The sequence below is a fragment of the Archocentrus centrarchus genome, chromosome 16, assembly GCF_007364275.1.
Source record: "Archocentrus centrarchus isolate MPI-CPG fArcCen1 chromosome 16, fArcCen1, whole genome shotgun sequence".
NCBI lineage: Eukaryota > Metazoa > Chordata > Actinopteri > Cichliformes > Cichlidae > Archocentrus > Archocentrus centrarchus.
Window position 1 is genome coordinate 28,603,724 of NC_044361.1, and position 26,054 is coordinate 28,629,777.

Below are 26,054 nucleotides of genomic sequence, written 5' to 3' on the forward strand. Positions count from 1 at the left end.
AATAGATATAAAATAAAAGCTTGTTCTGATATTACAGAAAAAAACCACAGGATAGTTTCCCATTAATTAAAACTTGAATTAATATAACCACACAAAACACACATGTATCTATATTTATTACAAGATAATCCATACCCCCCCCCCCCCCCACCCCCACCCACCCCCCGCCAAAAAGAAAAAAAAGAAACAAAAAACCCATCTCTATGCAAATAAACCGCCAACCCAACAACCTACCCGAGAGATTGGCTCCTCGTTGACCTATAGGAGTACTCAGAGAGCTGGGCAGCTATCACTGTGGATATAAATCTGAGCTCCAGGTGAAGTCCTCTCATCAACAGGATCACTCAGCAACCATGAGGTCTCTGGTCTTCGTTCTGCTCATTGGGGCTGCTTGTGAGTGTGAAGTTTTATCATGTTTTGACATAAAAGTAGTTTAACTTACTAAAGTATAACACTACTAATACTATGACTATCTTGGTGTGAAATATAACTTCAAACTCAATCATTTTGAAGATACATCAGGCAGATGCTTTTCTTATTAGATTCTAACTTCATCCAGCATAACTTCAGCATCTTGTGGTTGCAGCTTCATAGTGATATTAATCAAAAAAATTCTACTTTGGTATTTGGCTTTAAATCAAACTGCAAAGATGTTTCATTCTTAATGCAAAAGAGCAGAAGTAAACAGTTTGATAACACTTCTGTTTTTAGTCGCCCTGGATGACGACAAGATTGTCGGAGGGTTTGAGTGCACACCTCACTCTGAGCCCCATCAGGTGTCTCTGAACGCTGGCTACCACTTCTGTGGTGGCTCCCTGGTCAATGAGAACTGGGTTGTGTCTGCTGCTCACTGCTACCAGTCGTACGTATAGTTCTGTGAAATTGCAGGTCTGATTTACATACGTGAGTGGTGCAAAATTTATTGTGAGATTATATATTTAATCTTTTTCACATTTTTTTAGTCGTCTGCAGGTGCGCCTGGGAGAGCACAACATCGTGGTCAACGAGGGAACTGAGCAGTTCATCGACTCCTCCCGTGTCATCCCAAATCCTGGGTACGACTCCTGGACCATTGACAATGACATCATGCTGATCAAGCTGAGCCAGCCTGCCACCCTCAACAGTTATGTGCAGCCTGTGCCTCTGCCCAGGAGCTGTGCTCCCGCTGGCACCATGTGCACGGTCTCTGGATGGGGCAACACCATGAGCTCCAGTGAGTAACTTCTGCATCTTAGCAGTTTAAAGTTACAGAATACTTCACAGACATTTGGTTCCTCTTGCATTAATCCTTTTTTCTCCATACTTTGTTTTACACATTATAGCTGCTGATAGGAACAAGCTGCAGTGCCTGAACATCCCCATCCTGTCTGACAGTGACTGTAGGAACGCCTATCCTGGCATGATCACTGACTCCATGTTCTGTGCTGGATACCTGGAGGGAGGCAAGGACTCTTGCCAGGTATGTAGTAAGTCAAATCTGCAGAGGTCCCTGTCTCAACCAGTACACCTCAAGTGTAAATCCTGAATATTGGAAATATTGCCACAACATACAGTAATACAGTAATATTACAATTGAAAAGTTCTTGATATTTATCTTTGTTCTTCTATCTACTTTTTTTCAGGGTGACTCTGGTGGCCCTGTTGTGTGCAATAATGAGCTGCAGGGTATTGTGTCCTGGGGCTATGGCTGTGCTGAGAAGGACCACCCTGGTGTCTACACCAAGGTAAAACTAGATAATTTCTCTAATGTAAACAGCTATTGGAAATTGAATTTTCACATTGTGCCTCTTTAGTTAAATGTCACCATCCTACTTACTTGCCTATAATAACAAACCTTGTTCTGTCTCCATTCACAGGTCTGCATCTTCATTGACTGGCTGGAGCAAACTATGGCCAGCAATTAAGCCTGATCCTTCAATAAAAATCCCTTCTCTGCCACAATTCTTCTATCATTCTTACTCCACTGTTGTCAGAGAGTTCTGAACAATGTGCAGTCAGTTTTCATCTAAACCAATAAAGCAAAAGACTGAGTTCTTTTTTTTGTCCTTTTTGTAATTATTTATTGATGCTTTATGATGTTTGGAGATTTGGACTCAAATGCAGCAGTCAAGGTAGAATAAACAAAAATCCATAACAAATCCACAATAAGCACAAAATGGAAATCCAAAAGCTTGCAGGTAAATCAAGGGAAACCAGAGAGCACACTGGGGAAAATACGCAGATGTTTCAAAGGAGGATAAAGGGAAAACATGGCTATACAATAAACATCAACTGGAGGTCAAGTGGAGAAATGAAGACAGACAAACAGGAAATCAAAGTCAAAACAATACATCACAGACAATTAACTATGGAAAACAACCCAAAAAACACTTACAAAACACAGAAAGCTCACTCGAACAGACGACCACTGGGGAGGCAAGAATAATAATGTAACGATGTCACACAACTGAAATCAGTCATAAGAAATATTAAATGCAAGGAAGGAACTCAAAACTAAATAACAGCAAAAAATTCAAACTTGTACAGGAAACCTAAGCAGATGTGGTGAAGATCAGAATGGGGAAGAAAGGTGGTTAAGTTACATGTATGTGAACATTTGAACGTGGAATGGTTGTTGGTGCCAGGTGGGCTGGTATGAATTCCTCAGAAACTGCTGATATATTGGGATTTTCCCACAAAAATCATCTCTCGTGTTTACAGAGGATGCCCTGGAAAAGAGAAAATATCTAGTGAGCAGCAGTTCTCTGGATGAAAATGCCTTGTTGATGGCGGAGGTCAGAGGAGAATCAGCAGACTACTTTCAGCTGATAGGAGGGCAACAGAAACTCAAATAACCATCCATTACAACCAAGGTATGCAGAAGAGCATCTGTGCAAGTTGAAGTAAATGGGCTACAGCTGCAGAAAATCACACTGGGTGCCACACCAGTTAGCTAAAAACAGGAAATTGAGGCTAAATTTGCACAGGCTCACCAAAACTGGACACTAGATGATTGGGAAAATGTCGCCTGGGTTGATGAATCTAGAGTTCTGTGGCAACATTCAGAAGGTAGGGTCAGAATTTGGGATGAACAACATGAAAGCATGGATCCGTCCTGCACTGTATCAGAAGTTCAACTTGGTGGTGACACACACACAGTCTCATAAACTTTATGTTTGTATGCAGTTAAAAGGTTTCTTGCTTTTCTTCTCTAATGCACATTGTCCTCGACTGTTGTTGACAGCAACAACAGCATTTAAACACTGATTCCACACTTTCCTCAGCTCTTGTTTTTTCCCAAAACCCACTTTGGCCAGTAATTTAATAAATTTGCCAAGACCGACATCTGCATTATAGAGTAAAAGCCTCACACATAATTAAAACATGGATGTTTGCTTTGGTTGTTGCAAATTAATAATTCCATTTCATTTTCTTGCATTTTAAACATGAATAAATTAATTATGAATGAATATTCAAAATGATTTTTTTAAAAGTACTTTGAATTTTACATTCTGCCATTAATTTACAAATCAGTCTTCCTCTCATATTCCATTTAATCATCTCATCTCTTTCTGTGATGATTCACAATCCTGAAAAGAGCAGTAGTTTCTGTGAGCACATCAGAACTATTTCTATACAACTGTCAGCTGATTCAGGAAGTGATGATGTGTCAGAGCAGACACATCATCACTTCAGCAGGAGTGAATAATGGCAGACAAAAACATAGAGGAATGATGGCAAACAAAACCATTTAACAAGCAGAGGTAAATTTCTGAATGTTTTTAAATGATTAATCAAAATCAAAACTTAATCAAAACAAATCAAGACAGTATAGTTCCTTATAAATTTTAAAAAATTTAAAAAAAAGAAAAAAAAAAAACATAAAACACCTTTCTCACACACTAAATTTTAGAGCCATCATAGCTATCAAATCCATCTGTTTGATTTCTTCTGAATGCAAAAAAGTCAGGAATGGCCTGCTTTGACTAAATAGTGACTGAGAGAGAATCTGTTGATGTGGTCAACCCCCCCCCCCCCCCCCCCAAAAAAAAAAAAAAAAAAAAAAACTATACAAGCAGTCCAAAATCCCCATTTTATGCCTTTACCTCCTGAGACCCCGTGTCCTCATATGGGAACGTGACATTTGGACTTTTCTGCACCTTACACCTCGTTCTGCTCATTGGTTGTTAAGCTTTGTTGACTTTATTGTGTTGTGTTGTAAAATAAACCCACTGCCCTGCATGTACATGTGAACATGCTTTAAAAAAATAGTATATAACAACCATGTGATGATATTTATCAGGTCCAACTGATCACAAATAACTAGGAGAAATTTAAAATACGTTTCCAAAATAAGAGCTCTGGTCCCAGGAGGTTAAGGTTGTCCAGGTGTCTGCACACTTTGACATTAGCTATTACTTTTAAAGAGATGAAAGATCCGCGTTTTTGCAAAAAAGAAGAACGTCTTTTATCCTCAACTACAGGACTTTTGATTCCCAAAATCTGTGTCAGATTACAAAGGATGCTCTTTTATGGAGTCTCCTTGAGTATCTCTGCCACCAGGTGTTCTGCTGAAGAAAGTACTTTCATCCAAGATTACTAAAAATAAAAATTCTTATAAAATTTTTAACTCCTGACTCCTTTTTGGATATTTGTAGTGTACTCATACTGACAAATGAGGTGTTGCAACATCTGTGAAACACCTTTTCCATGTGCCTTATCACACTGAAGACAGAAAATCAAACCTCAAGATGCTGCAATAAATGTAAAATGTCTGAAAAACTATATCAAAACCATACATGAATTAGTTTAGTATTAAAAATGGAAACCTCATTTACACACAGTAATTTGTTGTAAAGCTGACACGTGTTGTGGATTTTTACTGCTCACCCAGTTGTGATCATCTGACTGTGGGTTATGTTTGCTTTGATGAAAATCCCTGATCCTGATTTTGAGCTGAACATGAGATTTAGAAATATCTTATATTAACATGACTGCCAAAGTGGCAGGAACAGTAAGAAGAAATATAAACACATTGATGCATCACAAAAAAGTCGATTTTATTCCCCTCGCATCAGTTTCTCCTTGTGACTCTCTTTTGGCCACCCTCCTGCTGCTCTTCTTTCTGACACTACACACAACCACCTCCGGTCTCTGTCTCCTTCAATTTCAGTCTCTCTGGTTCCCCCTCTCTCATGTAGTTCTGTGATGGGAGATCACAGTCTAGCTGTATCTGGAAAGAATGTCATTGATCCAGGACATCAGAGAACAGACTTTGGTGTAAACACCTGGACGGTCAGGCTCAGCACAGCCCCAGCCCCAAGAGACAATTCCCTGCAGCTCCGCATTACACACCAGTGGGCCACCAGAGTCACCCTGAGCAGGGGAGAGGAAGAGTAAGAATAGAGGAAGGTTTATTCATCATCTCGTCCCATTAAAGTTTCACAGAGCATTCAAGTAACTGAGTCAGAATACCTGACAAGCATCCTTGCCCCCCTCCAGGTATCCGGCACACACCATGCGGTCAGTAATCCTGCCAGGGTAGGAGTTTTCACAGTCCTTATCAGACAGAATGGGGACTTCTACGCACTGTAGCTGAAATGGGTTGAACACTGCAGTTGAGGGCAAAAAGGATAAAAGAGCTGAAAAGTGGAGTCATTATTTTTATCTTTACTAAACTATTCAGAGCATCTCTGTGCATCACAACCACATCATGTTCGCATGGCAGCAAAAACTGGCTTCTGAAACTGGTGTAAAATAGATGCTCTGGATGATCTAAGAGGGGTTTAGATTAATCAAACATAAGCTGTAGACAATCTTTCTGCACAGACAAAATAGTGTTGATATCCATGAAAGGCCATGAGTGTGTTTTTATGTGCCAAGGTTTGTGACAAAATGTTTAATATGTTGTCAAAATCAAAGTTGATTTTTCAAGACTTCTGCGGTCAACATTAGGTGCTCCTCACCTTCATCAGAGTAGATGTTCCCCCATCCAGACACTGTGCACATATCCCCAGCTGTGGGACAGGCTTTGGGCAGAGCAATAGGCTTGACATACTGGTTCACAGTGACAGGGTGTGCCAGTTTCATCAGCATGATGTCATAGTCTAGGGTCTGGTAATCATAACTCTCATGCCAGTAGATGGCGTCAACTGACATGAACTGCTCTGTGCCCTCATGATTCCAGATGTGATGGTCACCCAAAATGACAATCTGAGAATAGGGGCTGAAAAACAGGCAACAGGGAAATTACTTTGGCTCTCTCAACCACACATTACAAGAAATTTTAGACACAAGAAATCAGTACAAACTTTTGCCAGCAGTGGGCAGCAGAAACGATCCACTGGTCGTTAATAAGGGAGCCGCCACAAAAGTGGTAGCCGATATTGAGGGAAGCTTGCCAGGGTTGAGAGTGAGCTGGACACTCGTAGCCTCCCACAATCTTATCATCCATAGGGGCTGCAGCTGTGACACAAAGGAACGCAAAGTTCTACTCATCAAAGTTAAAATTCTGTGTTCTCCCAAAATCTTTGAGCATGGTGAAAATGGTTTTTACCTGCAGCGCCCAGGATCATGAAAACAATCAGGCCAATCATCTTTTGGCTGGCTCAGGCCTTCCTAGGACCAGACTGGATGTGAGTGACCTGTTATTCACTGCATTTATATCTTACCTTCTATGTGACCTTCCTAGCACCCCTCCCCCTGGACACCTTCACACTTCCACCCACCTAAAAAAACTTGCCCACTCCAGCCCCAACACCTCCCTTGAAAAATAATTGTGTCTTGTTTTTGACATTGTTATTTGCATACCCTGTATTTGCTTTGGTGATAGGTGCAGAAACGCCCTGTCAAATATGACAGCCCATTTCACAGCAGCGCCCTGCCTCTTTTTTTTTCTATTTTTTTTTTTTTAGCAGCAACCAAAATGACTTGAAAAGCAAGTCTATGCTATCACATATTGGCATAATACCATAAGAGAGAATGATTTTACTTGCACTTATTGGAGGTCAAAGCCTTCTTAATGCTGTCTGGCACAAAAATGAAAAAACAGCACAGGATATGTACTTTTATTTTTCTGCTCCTGAGACTACAGATGGTTTCTTTCTCACCTCATTTACCTTTTATACAAGACTGACCAAAAGCAGACCCATACACTGACACATTTATGCATTTTCGATGTCTTCTAATTCTGTTTTGTCTAACAAAACTACGATTCATGGTTTGACAGCAATCATTTTTGGAATTTATATTTTTTATTCTTACACATTAAAAGCCACGTAAGTTGGATTTGTGCACAAAAGATTGAAAAAAGCTTTTATTTGTACAGCACTTCCCCCATCCCCTATTTGGGGTCTTGGGTTTTAAGAGTTGTTTTATTGAATATTGCTCATTATTATTGTCAGTAAGAAATTACAGAAAGCTTGCCTAAGAGCGTTCAGGCTAAAGAATGAAGGTGGTCATACCAAATACTCACTTTTAATCTCAAGAAGTCTAAAAGAAGTTTGCTTGACTGCAATCACTGTTTCTATACTGTAGCTTTGCCAACAATGAGTGACCTATGAGAGAACCTTAAACAGGTGTTAAATGTGGGGAGACCTTGACGAGGAGAACAGATGATAAACGGCAGGTGGTGTACTAGGATTGAGCAGAAGTGGACAAATAAGAAAATGGGAGCACGATAAGAGATTGGGCTTAACATTTAGCTCCAAGAAGTAATAATAGTGTGAAGACACAGATGGGGCCAACGAAAACAGGCAAGATAGGAGGGGCGGGAATAGGCAGAGCACAGCAGGCTGGTGGGATATAAATATGAGGCAGAGTGTCCGTAGGTGTCTTCTGAGCATTCACCAGACACCATGAGACTGCTGGCTCTGCTGCTGATGGTTGGAGCTGCTGGTAAAGACACAGAAATACATACATATGATACATATACATATGAAATATGACTGAAGGTTGGGATGAAATACAAATCAGCTGTAGCCATGTCATCTGTCTCTTCCAATGTCTCTGTGTGACAGTGGCAGTTCCTCGGGAAGATGGCAGGATCATCGGTGGGCACGAGTGTGAACCTCACTCTCGGCCATACATGGCCTCCCTGAACTATGGCTACCACTTCTGTGGTGGTGTGCTCATCAACAAGCAGTGGGTTCTTTCTGTTGCCCACTGTTGGTACAAGTAAGTATCCAATGATGGATATTTGATTATGTGCATTACTTACTTTGAGAAAAAATAAATAAGTAAATTTAAAAAAATCTGTTAGTGTATGACAAATGTTTTAATCTAGGATAATCTGGAACTGATACCTGTTCAATCTAAGAAAACACGGAGACGTTAAAACCGACTGATTACGTTTTGCTGTTTTGTTTTTTTTATCTGCTTGTACCAAATTTCACCTCTTCTCTCAGTCCCTATGCCATGCAGATCATGCTGGGAGAGCATGATGTGCGAGTGTTTGAGGGTACAGAGCAGCTCATGAAGACCGACACCATCATCTGGCACCCTCAGTGAGTGAGAGAAAGGATCCGTGCCGTCTGTGATTGACTTTTACTTTACACAGTTTAATATTTCAGTGCACTGACATACTTCAGTTAGTGCAGAGAAACAGCCAAAGCTTATTTTACATTTCTGTGTATGCAGGTATGACTACCAGACTCTAGATTACGACATCATGCTGATCAAACTCTTTCACCCTGTAGAGGTGACTGAGGCAGTTGCACCAATCCCACTGCCCACAGGGTGCCCAATAGGAGGGCTCCGTTGCTCTGTGTCTGGATGGGGAAACACAGCTATGGAAGGCGAACGTGGGTTGATAACAGCGATTGAAATGAAAATGCAAAATATCAGGATATGCAAACTTTGCTTTATTTAAGTATCCCTATTTTCTGCTTGTTACAGCAAACATGCCCACCCGTCTGCAGTGTTTGGATGTGCCCATAATTGATGACCAGGACTGTGAGAATGCTTATCCTGGCATGATAACTCGCAGGATGGTGTGTGCTGGATACATGGAAGGAGGCAAAGATGCATGCAATGTAAGTTTTACCTGCAAATTCTGTAAGTGCGGAGGGATTAACTGTTGTGCACGTGCTCATGCACTCACTCTGTGTTTGTCAGGGTGACTCTGGCAGCCCTCTGGTATGTGTTGGAGAAGTCCACGGCCTGGTGTCATGGGGTCAGGGGTGTGCTCTGCCCTACTACCCCGGTGTTTATGTCAAAGTGTGTGAGTTCCTCTACTGGATTGAAGACACTCTAGCAGCCTACTCCTGATAAAACTGTTCATTTTTACTCTCTCTATATTCTCTACTTCCTCCCCACCCTTCTCTTTTACACACTGTCTTCACACGTTTTCTTCTTCATGTGAGTGTGAGTCAACACGTGTCAGAAGTTAAAAAAAAAAAGAATAAAAGAAACCTCTTGGTATACACTCATATCTGACTTGTTTGTCCATATTTTATGGTAGAAAAAAAAACAACACATAGAACTTGAAGATCAAGAATGCATCAGTTACAGGTGAATGCAATTACAATCACTTTCAGATGTATATAAACCCCCCGTTAGACATGCACTCCTTCACATTAATCAGACAGCGTTTTAATGTATCAGTTCATGTCTGACTAAGAACTCTGGTCAGGTTTCCTTTTCAGTTTTTGTGGCAATCTTACTAACTCAGACATAGTAACACTTTCCACTTGGCTCAAGTCTCAACTGCCTGCAGTCACACTAACTGCCTCTTTGTGAGTTGCTCAGCACACTAGAGAATGCCCTAAAACATTCTCTCTCATATCAAGATTAAAACATTCCACTTCTACTGACGGGGTGGACAGAAATAAATCTTCAAAACGTCTGGTTAAAGTGCACATGCAACAGTTCTTTTGCACGTAGGTCAAATATCATGTCTGAAGAAGCTGTGAGGCACTTTAATGTGAAACTGACCAATTTCTGATTGCCATCAATGCCATCATTTTAAAAGACTGCTGAAACCTGTAATGTTACTTGTCAAAGAGCTTAAGACTGCTTTATCAATACAGAGGCCTTTATGTACTCACATAACATTTATAACAAACTTTTGTTATGGATTAACTAACGAGGTAGCTTTTTTCTATTATTTCATACATCTTTTCATATATTTCATAGATTCGTGTGTGTCTGCTCCTTTCACTTGTGCACAAAAATCACATTTTCAGTTATTAAGGCTCTCCTTAATTTCTGTTTCAGAGTCTCAGTAAATGCTTTCATTCCAAAGAAGACCAAATGTGAGACTATATTTAGCAATTAGTACTGAAACTACCCTGCTGCTAATGGCAGTGCAATTACTGAACAGTAGGAGGCCACAGTGGGCAATTTTTCTGTTAGTCCCAAACACTCCACTCATTTTTAGCAGTGCAGCATGCTCATGGTAGTTTGCAGCATTAGACCCAAAAAGCATTTTTTACATTCAATAAAGGCTGATTTCTTGGATGGAAGTATTTTAGTCCACAGCTATTTCTCGCTTAAAACGTCTGTAGACTCCACATGCTGTTTGCCACTCAGGATGACATTGTTCTCTTCATCTCTCCCTGAGCATACTTGTCTTTTCTGAGCCCTGGTCTGCTTGTCTCCTTCTCCTTACGTCTTCTCTCCATTACTGCTTCACCTACACACAATCACACAAAGACGTCATATAAAATGAACTCTTCACAAGTAGTATAAAGGCTAAGATGATGCACTGTATCTACATAAGCCTGTCGGCTCTTGTCTCCAACTTCTGTTAAAAATACTGAAACTCTCCAGACTTTTGTCATGGTAGAAAAATGCCTGTAATTTAACTTAAATCTTTAGAAACTAATGAGAAACACCCATAAAAAGAAACATGGAATTCACAGCCTTGAGATCCAGAGAGATTTTTTTTTAGTGAGCTTTACGATGGAACACTAGTTTACATCCTCTGCATGAACGTTTTCATTACTGTACAATATGTGCAAAGATCATGATAGGAGGTTGTAACGGCTAAGACTTACTGTCAGCAGCTTTCTGAGAAGAGGAAGGAAACTTTGCTTCTCTGAGGTAATCCACACTGTTTAAATGAAATGGAAATACCAATAAATTAGCTGCTTTGCATGAAAAAACAAATAACCGTCCCAAAGGCATCCTTTCCTGGTGATTATTAACTGACTATAGTCATACACACAGACAAAAAATACTTATTGTTGTGATACTAAGTGGAGAAGGTATCAATCACCTGTGAGAGAAGAGGCGTGATCTCAGCTCACCAGAGTGCTCCTCTTCCCTGCAGGTTAAACCCTCCGTCCAGCAACTAAATAAAGACAGAAAAGTATTTTTTATATCAACGGTGTTGTTTTTTTTCCGTTTAATATCTCATAATTTAAAACAATTTGTCATCAACTTAAACTAATGATATTCTTCAAATGAAAAAAAAAAAAAATACATAGAATAACCATCAGGAAGCACCTAAGAAGAAAAAACAGCAACTCTTGGATTTTTTTTACCTCTCTGCTTTATCTTGCAGTTTGAAAAAACACAGAAAAATTTTTTTTAGTTATTACAATAATCTCAATATTTGTATCCAAATTCAGTAGCTGTTGAGATTAATATGAATCTTAAGTTTTGCAGATTGCCTAATAATAAAAATCATTCCTTTAATTACAAGGTTGTTAAATATTCCTGCTAATTAATAAGTAAATATTCCTTCCCAATATAAAGAGAGAGAGAAAAACAAACAAACAAACAAACAACCCCTGCAAAATCTGTAATTTGTAAAATTAGTTTGTCAAAGACGTCAGTGGTCTTGGTAATTTTTACTTCACTTAAAGAAAACTGCCAGGTGATTGTAAATAAAGGTAAAATATCAAGAGTCATACAGCAATAGCACAAAATCACTCTTTCTAGTCTACAAGTAGACAACAATGGATAATTTTACCCCTTTATTACTTCGAATTAAGCAGCGTCCCACCTGTTTGTCTGGCTTTGGTGCCGGTGTGTTTCTGCACTTCTTTGAGCCTGCAGAAGAGAGGAAACGCATCACAGTGATTGTACAGGCATCAACTACTACAAATACGCACACAACAGTTGGTGAATCTTTTCAATACATTTATCAGAGTGTAGTCTCTTTGAGGACTGCAAAAAAGTCAGTATCTCACATTTTCAAGCAACAAGAATATGCAACTAACCCGAGTGCCTGCAGGAACTTACCAAATGAGAGTTGGAGTGTTTGGACAGTGTCTTCATTTCAGATGTCTGTGAGTGGACTGAGGGAGAGGGACAGCGTGGGATTGTGCTGGTTTTAGGGGGTAGGGGTGGAGCGCTATTGTGAGAACTGGGAATCTGGTAATCCAAACTGGAGAACTGTAAAAATAAAAAAAAAAAAAAAAAAAAGCCAGTAGAAAGCATTTCTTTTAAAGTGGCATTTGGGGGACTAGAGGGAGAAATGAAGATATATGTTGCCTGGTTTTTATTGTCTAATTTATTGTCTAATTTCTTTGTAAATGCAGAAATACATGCATATTTTTGTAGAGTCAGTAAGCTGCAGATGCATGCAAACCTATGAAGCATCTACTGCTATGAAAGTGGTTTTGTGACACTATATTTAGCACCAGGCTGCTTTCAAGTAAATGCCAATGTGACCATAGGTACTGCTGAAGCACCCTACAACCAGTATTGGCATTAAACAGAGGGTATATTGCAGGCTAATGAATTTGCAGATATTTTTTTTATTAACCAAAGATTAATGATAAATTCAATTTTGACCAAATAAGTGTTAGATGAAAACTACACAACAAGCTTCACCTTCTAGAGGGGCTAAATGCAACATCAGGAGATCAACAAGGTCATTAAATAAAGCCACTAGAAACAATTATTTTCTCTGAGAGTCACAGCACTCCATACTGTGGCTGCTGAGCTGCCTGGACCAACATTTCTATTTGCTAGTGCAGCGAAAATTAAACAACAGGGAACACAGAAAAGTATTTACACACCTTCCTCAGGGCAGCTATTTCCTTTACCACCTCTTCAATATCCTCATGATCCTCTTCGTCGCCGTCATCGTCTACCTCCTCCAGGACTGCCTGACTGCTGGCTGGGACGTACGGCTCCAGGAGGATGGACTCTGTTCCTCTGATATCGCAGCGGCAGTATGGGCAGGTCTGGCCAGCTGACTTCTGCTAGATAATTATCCATAACCCATCACGGGCAGAATAATAGAAAGATCATGTAAATGTCAAGAAGCACCCATTATGTTGACAGCTTCATATCTTGAAAACTGTACATGTACTTCTACTGTACATATGTAGTGGAATCTGCTGAACTTGTCTTCAAAGGCAAAGCCCTCTAGCTTTTAGAAAGATAAAGAAGGTGGAAAATACCATCTTCAACAGACACTGTAGACTGTGGTTTTCCACCTCAAGATAAAAAGGAATCGTTGTAACATTGTGCTTTTGCTTCAGCTGCTGTAGCACATCGGCATTTGTCTTTTTCCAGGTTTTCATGTGAACTCGATCTTGTTGATACGATTATTCAGATTGCTCCCCATCCTAAATTATGTAATTTTCCAGGCTGGTACATCTCTCGTTTTAACAATGATTATTGTTTATTGTGCATCCATATTAGCTGTAACACAAAGTACAGCATTTTGTTGGTGTCCATAATAAAAATATACTTCAGCACATTTCACAACAACGTTAGCATTAACTAAAATCAATAAACACAGAAATAAAACAGTGCAAAAACAATAATCTGACAATCATATTTAATTTTAAGTGGTGCTTTAGTGACTTCGTACATGAGCCCGTCTCTTTTAATGTTTGATATTATTTGGTAACCCGCTCCAGAGAGAGGTGCGTCATATTATTGTCACTAAAAGTAGTGCTAACACAAAAGTAGATTTCACAATAGTTACATGAATAACAGGAGACATGCCTTTAATTTATAATGAGCAGTAAATAAAGACATAAGATTTATGCACCTCGCGCACTTTAGTACAGAAGGAGCAATGCCGAAGCAGTCTGGTTGCTCTACTCTGCAGGACTTGAAGTTTTTTTTTTTAGATATTTTTCCGCCAAATTATTGGGCCATACTCCAGCTATGACAGAACGAGTGAGTGGGCAACATCTAAACCGAACAGAAGTGGGAACATATGTAAAGCATTTCCTCAAAACAGTGATGCTGCTTGCCATCTCAGATATGAGATACATAAGAGATATGATCAGACCAAGATAAAGAGATGTCTAAGTTAACATCTACTAACTTAATTTTACAAACAACAAATCAATTAAGATCCCTTCTACAGAAAGTTTTAGTGCCACTGTATTAACCAGAAGATTTCTGCTACCAAATGTGATGCACGTATACGATTTAGTTCCGGCAATCTTTAATACCAGTTTATTTATAAATGGCCTATTTCAAACTCTTATATAATTTCAAGAGTATGCAAAAAGCTCCTGTTCCATATGACATTCTGCTATTTGGTATGCAGCTGCAGCTATGTGCCGATACCTTTAAAATGGTGATTTTGTTTTTGGGTTATTTTCTTTACACTTCAGAAGTCTGTGCAAAGTAAACTTTCTGCTGATGAGAAAGTTTGTTTAACCACCTTCTCATCTAACTTACTACTTTTCCACTGTGGCGTGACATCCATGAAGCTTATAGAATTTTCTTTTCATGTTACTCTCTCTTTCTTTCTCTCTCTTTCTCTGCCTTTCTCCTCACATTACACGCGCACACTTTTTCTCAAAGTGAATGTAACCGATACAGTTTGAGGAGGATGTGAGGCTGCGCTCACACAGGAAGTCCTGAGCCAAATGTCAGGACATGCTGCTCTGCACCTTTGCAAGAAAACATTAAACACCTACTGAGTAGATGGACGGCTACTGGCTGGTTGTCTGAATAAAAGAAATAGCCAGAGGACTAAGAAGCTATCGTTTGACAGCTGCAGCTTTAATTCTGATTGGACGTCTTCGTCATCACTCTGTAAGTTAAAAGAGGAAACAGAAAGTTGGGGAAGCCCCACTGGATGAGCAAAAATGAAGTGTATACATGACATGCTGTACACATGATGACTGGATTTTCTTTTGCACACAGACATTATGGATTTCTGTCCTCTAAAAGGTCAAATGCAATAATTTTATTGAAAGATTGCCATCATATAATATTCTGTACATTTTTCTCACATCTTCACATTTATATTACTGTGAACAGGCGCTGAGCTACTTTGTATGATCTCTATTTTATCCAATTAAATACTGGTGGCATCTTAAGGGGATAATTCCTTCATATTCCTGGGATATGAAGCTATAAGATCTGATATGCGATCCAAAAATAGCTTAACAGACGGCAGACGTGGATGATAAAAATCAGTGCCTTGCAATAGAAGTGTAATGATCCACATTATTTTTGAAATATATGGATATTGAAAAAAAAAAATCATATGAAAAATTTTTCATTGTGCTTGCTTTAATGCTTAGTTCAATTTTTTTTTTAATTTAAGGGAATTTTTGCAGAGCTAAAATAACTTCCTGTCATCTTCTTACATTTTAATAAAAATGTTTGCATGAGAAACCTTTTTTTTTTTGACACCAACCCCAAACCACTTTCAAATAACCAACATTGTTACAGTATAGTGGGACTGCAACCAACCAACCCATGGTCTAAAAAAATACACGTAGTTAGCCAACCCAGACCGTTGCGCTCCAGTGAATACATAACACTGGTTACAGTAAAAGTCTGTCTCACTTTAATATTCATGAGCACTCATGTGTGAGCATGATGTATTTGAACATTGGTTTGAATAGACATAAACAAGCCATAGATTTGGAACGTTTGAGTCAGTGGATGAGGATTCATACCTGCCATCCTGTGAGACAGATTTGGCACAGGAGATGGCCACAGGGCTGAATTCTGGTGTCTTTGTCCCTCTCTGCACAGATCTTGCACAGCTGGTAGGTGCTGCCGATCTCACAGTAAAGCTCATACTGCTCCTGTTCAGTGGTTGCATTTAGTCAGAGAGAGAAGAGAACATCTCAGGATATTATCTGTTTTGTCTTGGCAAAGGTTCAAAATGCTGCTGGCAGTACACTTTAAATAGATAAAGTTGTGTGCATCCACTAAATGCATCCACTTACTTCAGTAACTTTAACCTTGCCCCTGGTGGTTGGTTCACACAAACTTGCCAGGTCAGGGTTCACATCCCGGCCATCTGGGTGCAGGTAGCTGCAGGCACAGAAAAGCACCGTGTTTAGAGAAAACACTTAAGCAAAAGGAAAGTGAATCAGAGAAGTGTGTGCGCTTGTCCTAACCAGCCGTGATTGAAGCCCTGAATCAGTGCCTGGTAGAGAGGTATATCCTCTGGGATGGTCTGGATGATGGTACCGTCAAATGCCACGTGGCCAATTGCCCATTCGCCCATTTTTGTGCAGCTCAGACGAAAGATGTAGCTGCGAGGAAAAGACAAATACATAGCTCACACAAAAAAATCAACAATGAAGAGATATAGAGACATTTGGACATCAAGGTTTGCAGAGATATCAGCTAAAAATTTTAAGTGATTTTTCAAATTTTTTTATTTTTTAATTGTACACAAATATAAATAAATACATCTCATATTTAGCTATAGAAAAGATAAATTATTTGCACTGGATGATACTATAGGCCATGGCTCATGTTTGTCTACAACATGTAGAAAATGTCTTGAATAAAAACCTGGAAATAAAAGCTCTTTCCACAATTAAATTTTAAACTTTGTTTATAATTTATTTAAAATAGTGAGAAAATTTTCCTGTTTTCTATATCAGTTTAGCATTTTCTGAAAGGTGCACAAGTACTCACCTCCCAGGTTTGTGCAGATAGTGTTCCAGACGAGCTACAACCTGGTCATAGGTGAGGAAGGCCATGTAGCCTGGATGAGTCACAGCGAGCTGGTTCCAGTTCATTAAAAGTGTCCTCCATGGCTAAAAGAGAAGAGAGAAGGGGATCTGATCTTGGATACTGTCATTCCTTAACCAGAGGCCTTGTTAGTGACACTGGCAGGTGAGCAGTGCAGAATTTGGGGACTTGCTGGTCATAGACAAGAAGCAGCATGTTCCTTAATCTGTCCTAAAAGGGCAACTGATCTTTTTATTGTTTGGTTTTGTTTGAATTAAGATATCGTGTGCGTTTTAGAGGTTCTGTCGTGTGGATGTGTTACCTTTAGAATGGTGCTAAGGTAACTAGTTACTGGTAATAAGCCTTCCTTGAACAAAGAATGCAAATAGGCATATTTCCTACATCTGTTTTTTTACGTAATCGAACAACAAAGCTTTCACCTTACCTGAAACAGTCGTGTGAAAACATCAAACTCAAACACAGAGATGTGGTCGTTGCAGGTGAGATCAATGGTTGACTTCAGAGCCATGGACTCCATCCCTTCCTCAAATGCATGTACATTTCTCAGCTGTTCCTTAAAGGTGTTCCACTGCACTATACACCTGTCAGAACACATGCTTAACATTTGGAAGATTTGTGCATGCACAAAACAAAACAATAACAACAGCAAAAAAATGCACACATCTTATGAAATATTTCCACACTCACTTGCTGCCAAATGATTGCCTCCAAAAGTCCTCAGCTGCAATCAATGCCAGCTTGTAGTTGTCACCCTGAAAACATCCCCTTGTAAAAAAGGCCTTCAGCTCCCACAGCATGTGACTGAACAACAAGGTCAGTTTGGTCAAATTCCTCCTGAGAATGAAAGAATTGCAGTCTTTTAGCTGTGCCTACAGAAGCTGAATGATGTGGGCATACTTTGCTCAGAAATGTCAATGATATAGTTTGTGCTGTCATGCAACACAGTGTTCTTGTGGGCAGAAAACCTTGTTTGTATTAATCTCAAGTTTCTCAGTGGCATGCTTGCATAGTGTTGCTGTTTAAAATTTGTTTTCCTAATTCTTCCTGCAATTGCATTACCTTTGTGTCACAAGATATTTGAACTTTTAGGACGGGTGTACCAATATAGGCATGGTTAGATAGTACCCTTCTGTTTCAGATGAAAGAAATGCTGATACTTTCCATAGATACAAAGACACAAACACAATCAAACACGCTCAACAGGTAGTCCACCTTGCAAACAGGATGCTGCCTGCTGCATGCTTGTCTGTAAATACCACAAAATGTTCCAGTGGCCAGTGTGTCACTTCAGGCCAGTCTCGGTAGGCTTCCCAGACTTCAAAGGCCTTCTATAAGCGTAATTTTTTTTTTAAGATTTATTTTTATGTCTTGCACATTTTGAACCTTTGGTTTAGTAATAAAAACAAGAAAACAAAAAACTATTAAAACATCTTTTGCCATGCAACTCGGTGCAACGGGTTTTGTAACTCAAATTGGAGTAAAACTATGAAGAAAAAAAACCCAACAACACCTCTCCACCACACACACGCACACACACGCAAACGCACGCGCACACACATGTACATACACACACAAACACACACACGCACACAGGCTACATTCAAGTACACCATAGCAAAGATTAACAAGTAAAGGTCCCTCCATCATATGGTATATGCAATATGATGTACAACTGCTGAATGTTGGAAAATACAGAATATACAGATATTCAAATATGCTTTAAATTTCTTCCAGTGGACATTTTCAATTCTAGTGATGTTACAATAAATGCAGTACGTATATAGAGGAGGGCTTTAATTTATTTTACAATTTTAACTGAATTAAAAAATACTTCCATATTCATTACAGTCTCCTTCAGTACTCTATGTACTAATCTCAGTCAATAATTAAACTTAATTAAGTAAACTTAATACCAATACTGATAGTGTATTAGTATAGACAAGAATGCCTATTGTGTTCAGCCTTTTCTGTAACACACCATACATCCTCCTTTCTAACACATTTATGATACAGCTGTGGAGTTATTCCTACCTGTAAATACATTTAAAATTCTTTAGAAATATACTATTGTGGAAAGTGGTTATAGACTCTCTACCTCAATGAGAAAAAGAAAACCCTCTATGGTGTTAAGGAGAGTAGTCTAGAGTAATAGTAGAGGAGGAGGCGGGAGGAAATGTGTAAGCCACATCTCTCGCTCTGGCTGGGCCTTTGTACTTAAAAATATCATTCAAAAGACAAAAATGCTATATTGACCCTGAACACACCAGCTAAAGTGTGGAGGCTTTAATTCCTTTTCGTATGAGACAGTTTTTTTGCATTACAGTAATTTAGTGTCATTTGTAGCTGTGACATTGTTGGCATGAAGAAGAACACAATTACTTGCGGTCCGCCACGTTTAACCTCTGCCAGCAAGCAAAATTGTGTTCAGTTGTGCAAGATTTTCAAATTTACTTGGTATGTAAGCACTCACCTCTGGTGCCGCTTGCATTGAACCCTACAGAAATATTTCTCATATAGTTGCTCTCAGTGTTTTCTAAAAGAATGCAGATTATTATTCATTAAAGATGATGTTTCTGTAGAATATTACACACAAACCAGGAGGATACCACCAGTTGTTTTAATACTAAAAACTGTAGTGAAATCGAACCAAAAGGAGAGTACTAGACTTCTATTTTATGCCATTTTATAGCTATATCCCGCCATAATTCAAAGGAAGGCTACTGTAAACCTACTCTACTTAAATATTTCAACAGTTGTATGCAGTTTTACAAAAGACTTGGTGAAATATGAGCCACTAATCAATTAAAAAGAAAGTATAGAAATAGTTTAAAAAAAATATAGTAAATAACACAAGCAAATCTAGCATAAGTAAGCTACTAGAAGCTCCTTTTGCATCAAGCAGGCTTGTTGTATAAGGTGCTGATAATAGATTTTCCTAAGTCAGTGCAGTGTGGTATTGCAAATTTGACTTGTTTGAACACTTCCTAAATGCATGGCGAAATAATAATAATAATATTTGTTTAAGAGTGTTAAAAAGGGCCTTAATAATGTGTAACAGACTAATAAAGAACTTACTTATGCTGGTATACTAATGGTTGCAGTTGCATGTGCACTTCTTAAACTTCTCTCAGAGGTTTTCAGAGCTGTCAGTGTCTCACATACAATAATCTTCCAACCGCTAAATCTTCCACTGTTTGTTTCTGCCATCTCAACCAATAAGCAGATCTCAGTTCTGCTTTTAACTTTAGACACAGTCTTAAAATTTGCTTACTTGTATGACCTGTACCAACAGCGCAATCTAAAAACAGATGAGAATATTAAAACTTGTTCTGATGTCTAAACCACGGTATATGTAACACTTTGTAAACTTGTCACATGATTGACCATGCAGGATTTGTGGTAAGAAGCCCATCTGTTGTGCATGAGATACTTGAAGATGATGCAATAAAATTTTAAATATGGCCTAAGTCCTTTTCACATCCTACAGAAAGATCATCTTTAATAACAGCTGTTGGCTGTAAATCTTTACAAACACTATACACAAATCAAATGAGAAAGTCATTGTTAAAAGCGCTCTTAAATCTTTAACCTCAGTCCCTTTTAGCCGAAATCTGTAAGAGTGCTGATGATTTGGAGTAGGGCTGGGCTATACTAAATTAGTCTTTCAGTATTAATAAAGATTTTTTATTTCCCCTGACATATAATATAGCAGCATTACTTCACTTAATAGATCACTGTCACCTCAGAGCAAGATGTTTTGTGGTTTGAACTTTACGGTCAGCTGGGACCTTTCTGTGTCTATTTGCCTCAGTTACCTTTCACACCCTTGCAAGGAAGGGTGATGCTAAATTGGCTGTAGGTGTAGGTGGTTGTTTGTCTCTCTGCCCTGTGATAGGCTAGTGACCTGTCCAGGCCTTTCACCCTATGACAACTGGGTCATAGAGTTTGAGCCACGACCCCAAGTTGGATAAGCAGTTAAGAAAATGGATGGGTAGTTATCTGAATGCCAGAATTGTTTATCATCCTATTGTTATAACACAATTTAACTTAAACATTGCAGAATGATTATGCAAGTAGGAATTCTATTTTCAGTACAGTGTAGCAACTACTTACACCAATTATAACAGCAAAGAATAGAAACTCTGAAATGCGCTTTGCAAAGCTTTACTCGCTTTCGTTCGCCACAGTAAAAAATCTTTATCTCGATACAGATGTTTGTTTAGATGTATTTCTAGTAAGTGCAGCAGATGGTGTTGATAATTATTGGAAATGTTAGATTCGATAGCAAAATTAAAATAGCAGTTTAAAAAATAAAGAACAAAGTAATTAAAGGTCACTAATCAAAATGCTGGTAATTAAAGAAAAAAAAAAAGGTTTAACATCTCCATATATTATTTCCACTAAAAGCTTACACTCTGCTGTTTTCTGTCTTTTTGCCAAACAGGAATACTTTACTTTGGCAGGTCAGAAAAGTCAATGAGAGAATTTTTAGCGCAAAATCATAAAGGGCAGGACTGCTTACAAGAGGCTGTCTCTACATGTAGAAAAGGTTCCACTTATTTCGCAGTTAGCGCTCAAGTTTTGAACGCCGCGTTTCAATGAGTAAAATTTGTTTACCAGCGATGAAAATGATGTTAACACTAAAATGCACAATGTCAAAGATCAGGAAAATTAATGCGTCTGCAAAGTATATCCCACCTCACCAGGTTATTTATGAAATATTAGACTGTATTTTACTTGGTGCTCCCCCATTGTGCTGCATATTAATCGGCGTTCATTTGACAGCCTGACAAACTTGTGGCAACAGATTAGCTTTTTGCTCATTCAGTCCTCAACTGACACCAAATGGAAGTTAGCATATTTGGTAAAATAAAATTAGAGCTACACAGACAAAACAATTCTGTTCAAGTTTAGACAGTCTCTCTTCCACCCAAGCTGCTCAAATTCCAAGGATGTTGTTGCTTTTTCTAGTTCCTCCATATTAGCATCACAAAAGTGCAGGGTTGGCCCTCTTCCACCTTAATTATTAGCATTCCCAACAGCAACAGGGAAATGCATCCCAAACGCCATATAAAAGTAACTCTGTTTAGCTGCTCCAAAATGTCCACTTTAACCAAACAGCAACCTTATTGAAAGCGTTAGTGCAAGCGCACAAAATAACGTCTTATTTTATTTTACCCCACCTTATGTAGATCTTCAGTTCATTTAATTTGGTTTTCAAGAATGGGTTGAATCATTAGTGTCCGGTACGAGTGACTTTAAATCAGCCAATTATAATGGACTTTTTTTTTTTATTAAAACTTGTGCTTAAATACATATAAGTGGTATAAAAAGCGGATACTGAGGATACTGGAAGGAGAGTGGAGACATGTTTCTCTCACAGTCTGTTTATTTTCCCTATAGAATGTGAGACAAAAGCTCTTTTCAAACATAGGATACAGAAAATTGCTTGCCTTACCAATTTGTTAAAGTGACAGCTTTCTTTTTTTCAGACATGGGTTACATGAATGCTCCTCATGGCTTCATTCAAACACTACTATAAGACCTGCTTGATATCAGTACCTGATATCGAGCGGGTTTTATGCTTGCATTTTAGAAAATGCAAGAATAGTCTAACCTGGCAAAAATAATGTAAGATGGGTGGTTTACTCAGTTTTTATCTAGTTTCTTGGGGTGGTATCTGGTCATAAACATATTGTATTTGTTCGGGTTGGGAGAGCTCAGATATTTGTGTTATCTGGATCAGCATGGACGGAATTTCATCAATAGCATCAAAAGAAATGAAAAACCAAAACATTTCAAATGTAAGACCTTTTTTTCACAAAAGTCTAACAATGACATGAAAGAAAAATTGTGCTTTAAAGCAGAGATTTCATTTCATGGTCAGTGGCCCAAACAGTCTGATTTTACTTCATTTGGACCCGAACAAGTTAATACACTTTTCAATAAAACCTCAGATTATTTGCCCTTCTTTTAGTGTAAAAACCAGAAGTAAATTTTGATAGTTTTTAACGCTCAAACAAACAAGTGTTTTTAGCAACTAAAGTGACAGCGGGGTAATTTATAACTCTGCTATATTTTATACAAGACTACTCCATCGTGCGTCCTAATCAGACAGAGATTCTAAAATGTTCTTACATAATGAATTAATAGTGAGTTTCAATCAATTTTATGCAAAAAGGATTTAACTCAACATGTCTCCATCAATTGAGCTGTTTTCATCATCACTTTGGGCATTAATTATCTGGCTAAAAGCTGCTGCTGCAGTAAATCTTGCTACTCCAGGTCTGCTAGCCATGGTTCACTGCAAAACATTACAAAGCCTTGATTAGAAGTGGGAAATTGCAATAACATGAAAGCCTATTATGATAAGACATCCATATATTTGCGGAGTCGTAAATGACATAGCAGAACTTTCTGTTGTCCCTGCCACGTTAAGGAGCCAGTCCCTGCAAGAAACTATGAAAAGTAGCAGAAGAAGTAGACAAACAGTGGGGAACATTTTTACAATTAAAAACATCTCAGCGGCACATATAAATATACGGCTGGGATCATAAATGATCGCCCTTTGAAGGTTAATGAGACATCCAAGAATGAAACAGATGTCTGATGTCGAGATGTGTGTTATGAAAAATAAGTGCAGTTTAAACAATGCTTGTCAGTTTTTCCATATTCAGTCAGTCTGCTGTCATTACAGTTAGAAATGCAGAGGGACGGCTCCCTGGCTTAACCATCCATGTCTTTGGGGTGCCATGGCAGGCTGTAACAGTAAGAAGCCTGTAAACTGAGAATGATTCAGACCTCTTGTTCAGATAGAATTAATATTTCAGACAATCACTCTCATACCGCGATCTATTCTTAATGACTTTATACACAAAGCTTTGTAGTGAGAATTAAAGTTAAAAGTCAAACACTGATTTCCTTCTTCTGTACATATGTGGACTCCCCTGCTGTTAAGAAAATCAAAAAATATATATATTTTTGGTCCACAAAAAAAACATAGTTTGTTTAATTTGGCAGATTTACCCTTTAATCTAAGAGCGTCCAAAACAATAATAAAAAAAAATAAATCCTGATGTCTTCATGTGTCTTGTTTTGTCTGAACAGTTGAAAAACAAAAGCACTGCATTTATAATGACAAAAAAAAAATGCAGAAAAATTTCATATTAAAAAAGCTGGAAATACCACAAGTTAGTATTTTTAGTGAAACTGACTGAAAACATTGTTATCAAATCAGTTGTTTGTTTTACAAAAGCCACAATATTCTGTTATAGTCAAAATGTAATAATGAGTAAACGAACCTTAAAAAAAGTATTTACTTTTTTAAAATTCAGTTGTACTGCATTTTGTAAACAATCATGTTATTGTTTTGAAATCTTTTAGTGTTTCAAGACCAAACTGTCCCTCTTACACGTGCTCATTTGTGTATGTGTATGCTGATGCCAGCCAGGGGCCCGCTTACCTGCAACTTGAAGTCTCCTCAAATATCTTCCTCCGTCCCTCTTTAAACAGCAGCACAGCCCGCTCTGCCTTATCAAAGAGGTTTTTGATATGGACCCTCAGGTACTCTGCCTCATCTTCACTGGGTACTTGGCTACCTGCTTCCCTGGAGGCTTGGTAAGGCTCCCAGACCTGTATTAGCAATGCTGTGGTCTCTGACACCAACTGTGGCAGGTATGGTGGACTATTCCTCAACCCTAACCGAGGGTTACCGCACAGCTGTTGGAGTTTATCCAATCTTCTGAGGGTCTTGTCCACCAGCCGAAGATCTCCACGGGTGGGGGCCTGGGAGCTTAATTTCGGGCTCCTGGACGTGCCCAAATCTGCTGCCGCCATTGTTACTCTGATGTATGTTTGCAGGTGAAGTCAACCAAAAACTCAGTCTGTGAATATGTGTGGGGGTGTGCCCATAAATATATAGGACAGATCTCTATCTATCAGTCCTGCTGAGTCAAGAGATATGTAAACACAGTTTTTGAATGTGTGTGAATATTCATAAGCAATGAGTAAGAACAGCTGGTTGTTCAAGTTTTTGAGCGTTCACGCTGATACTTGTCCTTCGAATGATTGTTGTGAGTCATCATCTTAGTCTCTGAATCGTGCATCTTATCCTCCTTAAACTGCACCCATTGTTGATCCATAACAATCCAGTAGCATTACATTATCCAGCACTGGACAACAGGAGTTACAATTACATTTCAATAAGAAAGAAAAAAAAAAAAAGCGCGCTTCCAGCCAGTACAGCCACTGCTGCCAGTTTCTAGCTCACTCCTCTGTCTGTCTTTCGGAAATCCAAAAATTCAAGCACTACAAAGCAAAATCTACATTTTCAGTTTTCCTTAATATGAACAATACAATGCTAGAGGCCGAGAAAGACACTAAAAAAACCCCAGAAAACAAAGAGGGATTGAGACTGACACCGAGTTCTCAAAACAATTTAAACTTTTGTCATCATGCTCCCTTCTCTCCTCTCTCTCTCTCTCCACCCCTACACATTTATGCCAGTTTTTTTGCCCCAAGTTAAGCACTGTGCTCTTGCTTACCAACATCTCAGCAGCACGGCAGTCCTAGCGCTAGCACATCTACTATCAGCGCAGTGGAAACATGTTTTCTGTCATGGCCTGAAACATTATTGTTTCTTCTTTGTCTTGCTTGATGTCACACTGTCTCTCGCCTTGATTGTCTTGCTGCAACCAGGAAACCAAATAGGTTTGTTTCTTTGCTCTATTGCTCAGGCAGACAAGCAGAGAGAGAGAGAGAGGTGGGTGGTAGGGAGGGAGGAAGACAGAGGTGTGGACTCAAAACAACCATTTACTAAGAATGAAAGCAGCATTTAGCTGTGTAATACTTACTTTGCAGACAGTTTACTAATGGACTGGACACCTGTGAAATGAATACAAAGGTCAAAGGACTGTCACTTTCACCTCACTGTTTGCTCGATAAACTTTAAAATTAAATGATTTCACACTGCATTTTATTGGATTTTCACGCGAACAGTTGCAGGATTTTTTGCAGGTCTGTCAGCACATCTAACACTGAAAATGTTAAAAAACAAAACAAAACAAAACTATTGTATTGATTGGCATGACTTGGAGTGAAATGTGTGCCTTAGACTTCCTCAACTGACTTCCTCTAGCACCACCATGAGGTTGGTGTTTATTACTTTCAGGAAAATGCTTCAGAAACTATTGAATGGGTGACTT

At 38.8% G+C, this 26,054-nt stretch overlaps 3 protein-coding genes across 4 annotated transcripts; 1 reads left to right on the plus strand and 2 right to left on the minus strand.

The window, feature by feature from the left end:
* Positions 1-234: 234 nt before the first annotated feature.
* LOC115794207 (trypsin-like) lies at positions 235-9,335 on the plus strand. Its single transcript, XM_030749584.1, has 12 exons — positions 235-393; positions 712-862; positions 963-1,213; positions 1,323-1,459; positions 1,623-1,724; positions 1,857-1,902; positions 7,831-7,875; positions 7,998-8,154; positions 8,385-8,483; positions 8,617-8,780; positions 8,875-9,011; positions 9,094-9,335. Exons 1-12 carry the CDS (start codon positions 354-356, stop codon positions 9,244-9,246), a joined length of 1,482 nt encoding a protein of 493 aa, XP_030605444.1. The 5' UTR covers positions 235-353; the 3' UTR covers positions 9,247-9,335.
* Positions 5,019-6,663, minus strand: LOC115794103 (trypsin-2-like). The gene is made up of 5 exons (XM_030749384.1): positions 6,536-6,663; positions 6,291-6,444; positions 5,946-6,205; positions 5,455-5,591; positions 5,019-5,355 (listed from the first exon to the last, which is right to left on the minus strand). The coding sequence occupies exons 1-5, from the start codon at positions 6,573-6,575 to the stop codon at positions 5,203-5,205; spliced, it is 744 nt and encodes a 247-aa protein (XP_030605244.1). The 5' UTR covers positions 6,576-6,663; the 3' UTR covers positions 5,019-5,202.
* Positions 9,013-25,543, minus strand: cblc (Cbl proto-oncogene C, E3 ubiquitin protein ligase). 2 transcript variants are annotated; one of them, XM_030749381.1, is made up of 13 exons: positions 24,314-25,543; positions 17,539-17,685; positions 17,276-17,432; positions 16,795-16,916; positions 16,266-16,403; positions 16,092-16,179; positions 15,816-15,947; positions 12,951-13,133; positions 12,169-12,321; positions 11,930-11,976; positions 11,198-11,272; positions 10,977-11,032; positions 9,013-10,612 (listed from the first exon to the last, which is right to left on the minus strand). In XM_030749381.1, exons 1-13 carry the CDS (start codon positions 24,685-24,687, stop codon positions 10,506-10,508), a joined length of 1,779 nt encoding a protein of 592 aa, XP_030605241.1. In that variant the 5' UTR covers positions 24,688-25,543; the 3' UTR covers positions 9,013-10,505. The 2 variants fall into 2 exon arrangements, with proteins under 2 accessions (XP_030605241.1, XP_030605240.1); XM_030749380.1 differs by having other exon boundaries at positions 12,951-13,136.
* Between the last annotated feature and the right edge of the window lie 511 nt (positions 25,544-26,054).

Bases quoted from the DNA above. Each gene is read 5' to 3' on its own strand.
- LOC115794207 (XM_030749584.1), top strand. From the start codon at position 354: ATGAGGTCTCTGGTCTTCGTTCTGCTCATTGGGGCTGCTT. The intron at 394-711 runs GTGAGTGTGAAG...TTCTGTTTTTAG, and splicing joins TCTGCTCATTGGGGCTGCTT to TCGCCCTGGATGACGACAAG. The intron at 1,725-1,856 runs GTAAAACTAGAT...CTCCATTCACAG, and splicing joins ACCCTGGTGTCTACACCAAG to GTCTGCATCTTCATTGACTG.
- LOC115794103 (XM_030749384.1), bottom strand. From the start codon at position 6,575: ATGATTGGCCTGATTGTTTTCATGATCCTGGGCGCTGCAG. The intron at 6,206-6,290 runs GTTTGTACTGAT...CCTGTTTTTCAG, and splicing joins GCTGCCCACTGCTGGCAAAA to CCCCTATTCTCAGATTGTCA. The intron at 5,356-5,454 runs GTATTCTGACTC...TCCCCTGCTCAG, and splicing joins GGGGCAAGGATGCTTGTCAG to GGTGACTCTGGTGGCCCACT.
- cblc (XM_030749380.1), bottom strand. From the start codon at position 24,687: ATGGCGGCAGCAGATTTGGGCACGTCCAGGAGCCCGAAATTAAGCTCC. The intron at 17,686-24,313 runs GTAAGCGGGCCC...TTTCATTCTCAG, and splicing joins GAGGAGACTTCAAGTTGCAG to GAGGAATTTGACCAAACTGA. The intron at 11,033-11,197 runs GTGATTGATACC...TCATTTAAACAG, and splicing joins TCACGCCTCTTCTCTCACAG to TGTGGATTACCTCAGAGAAG.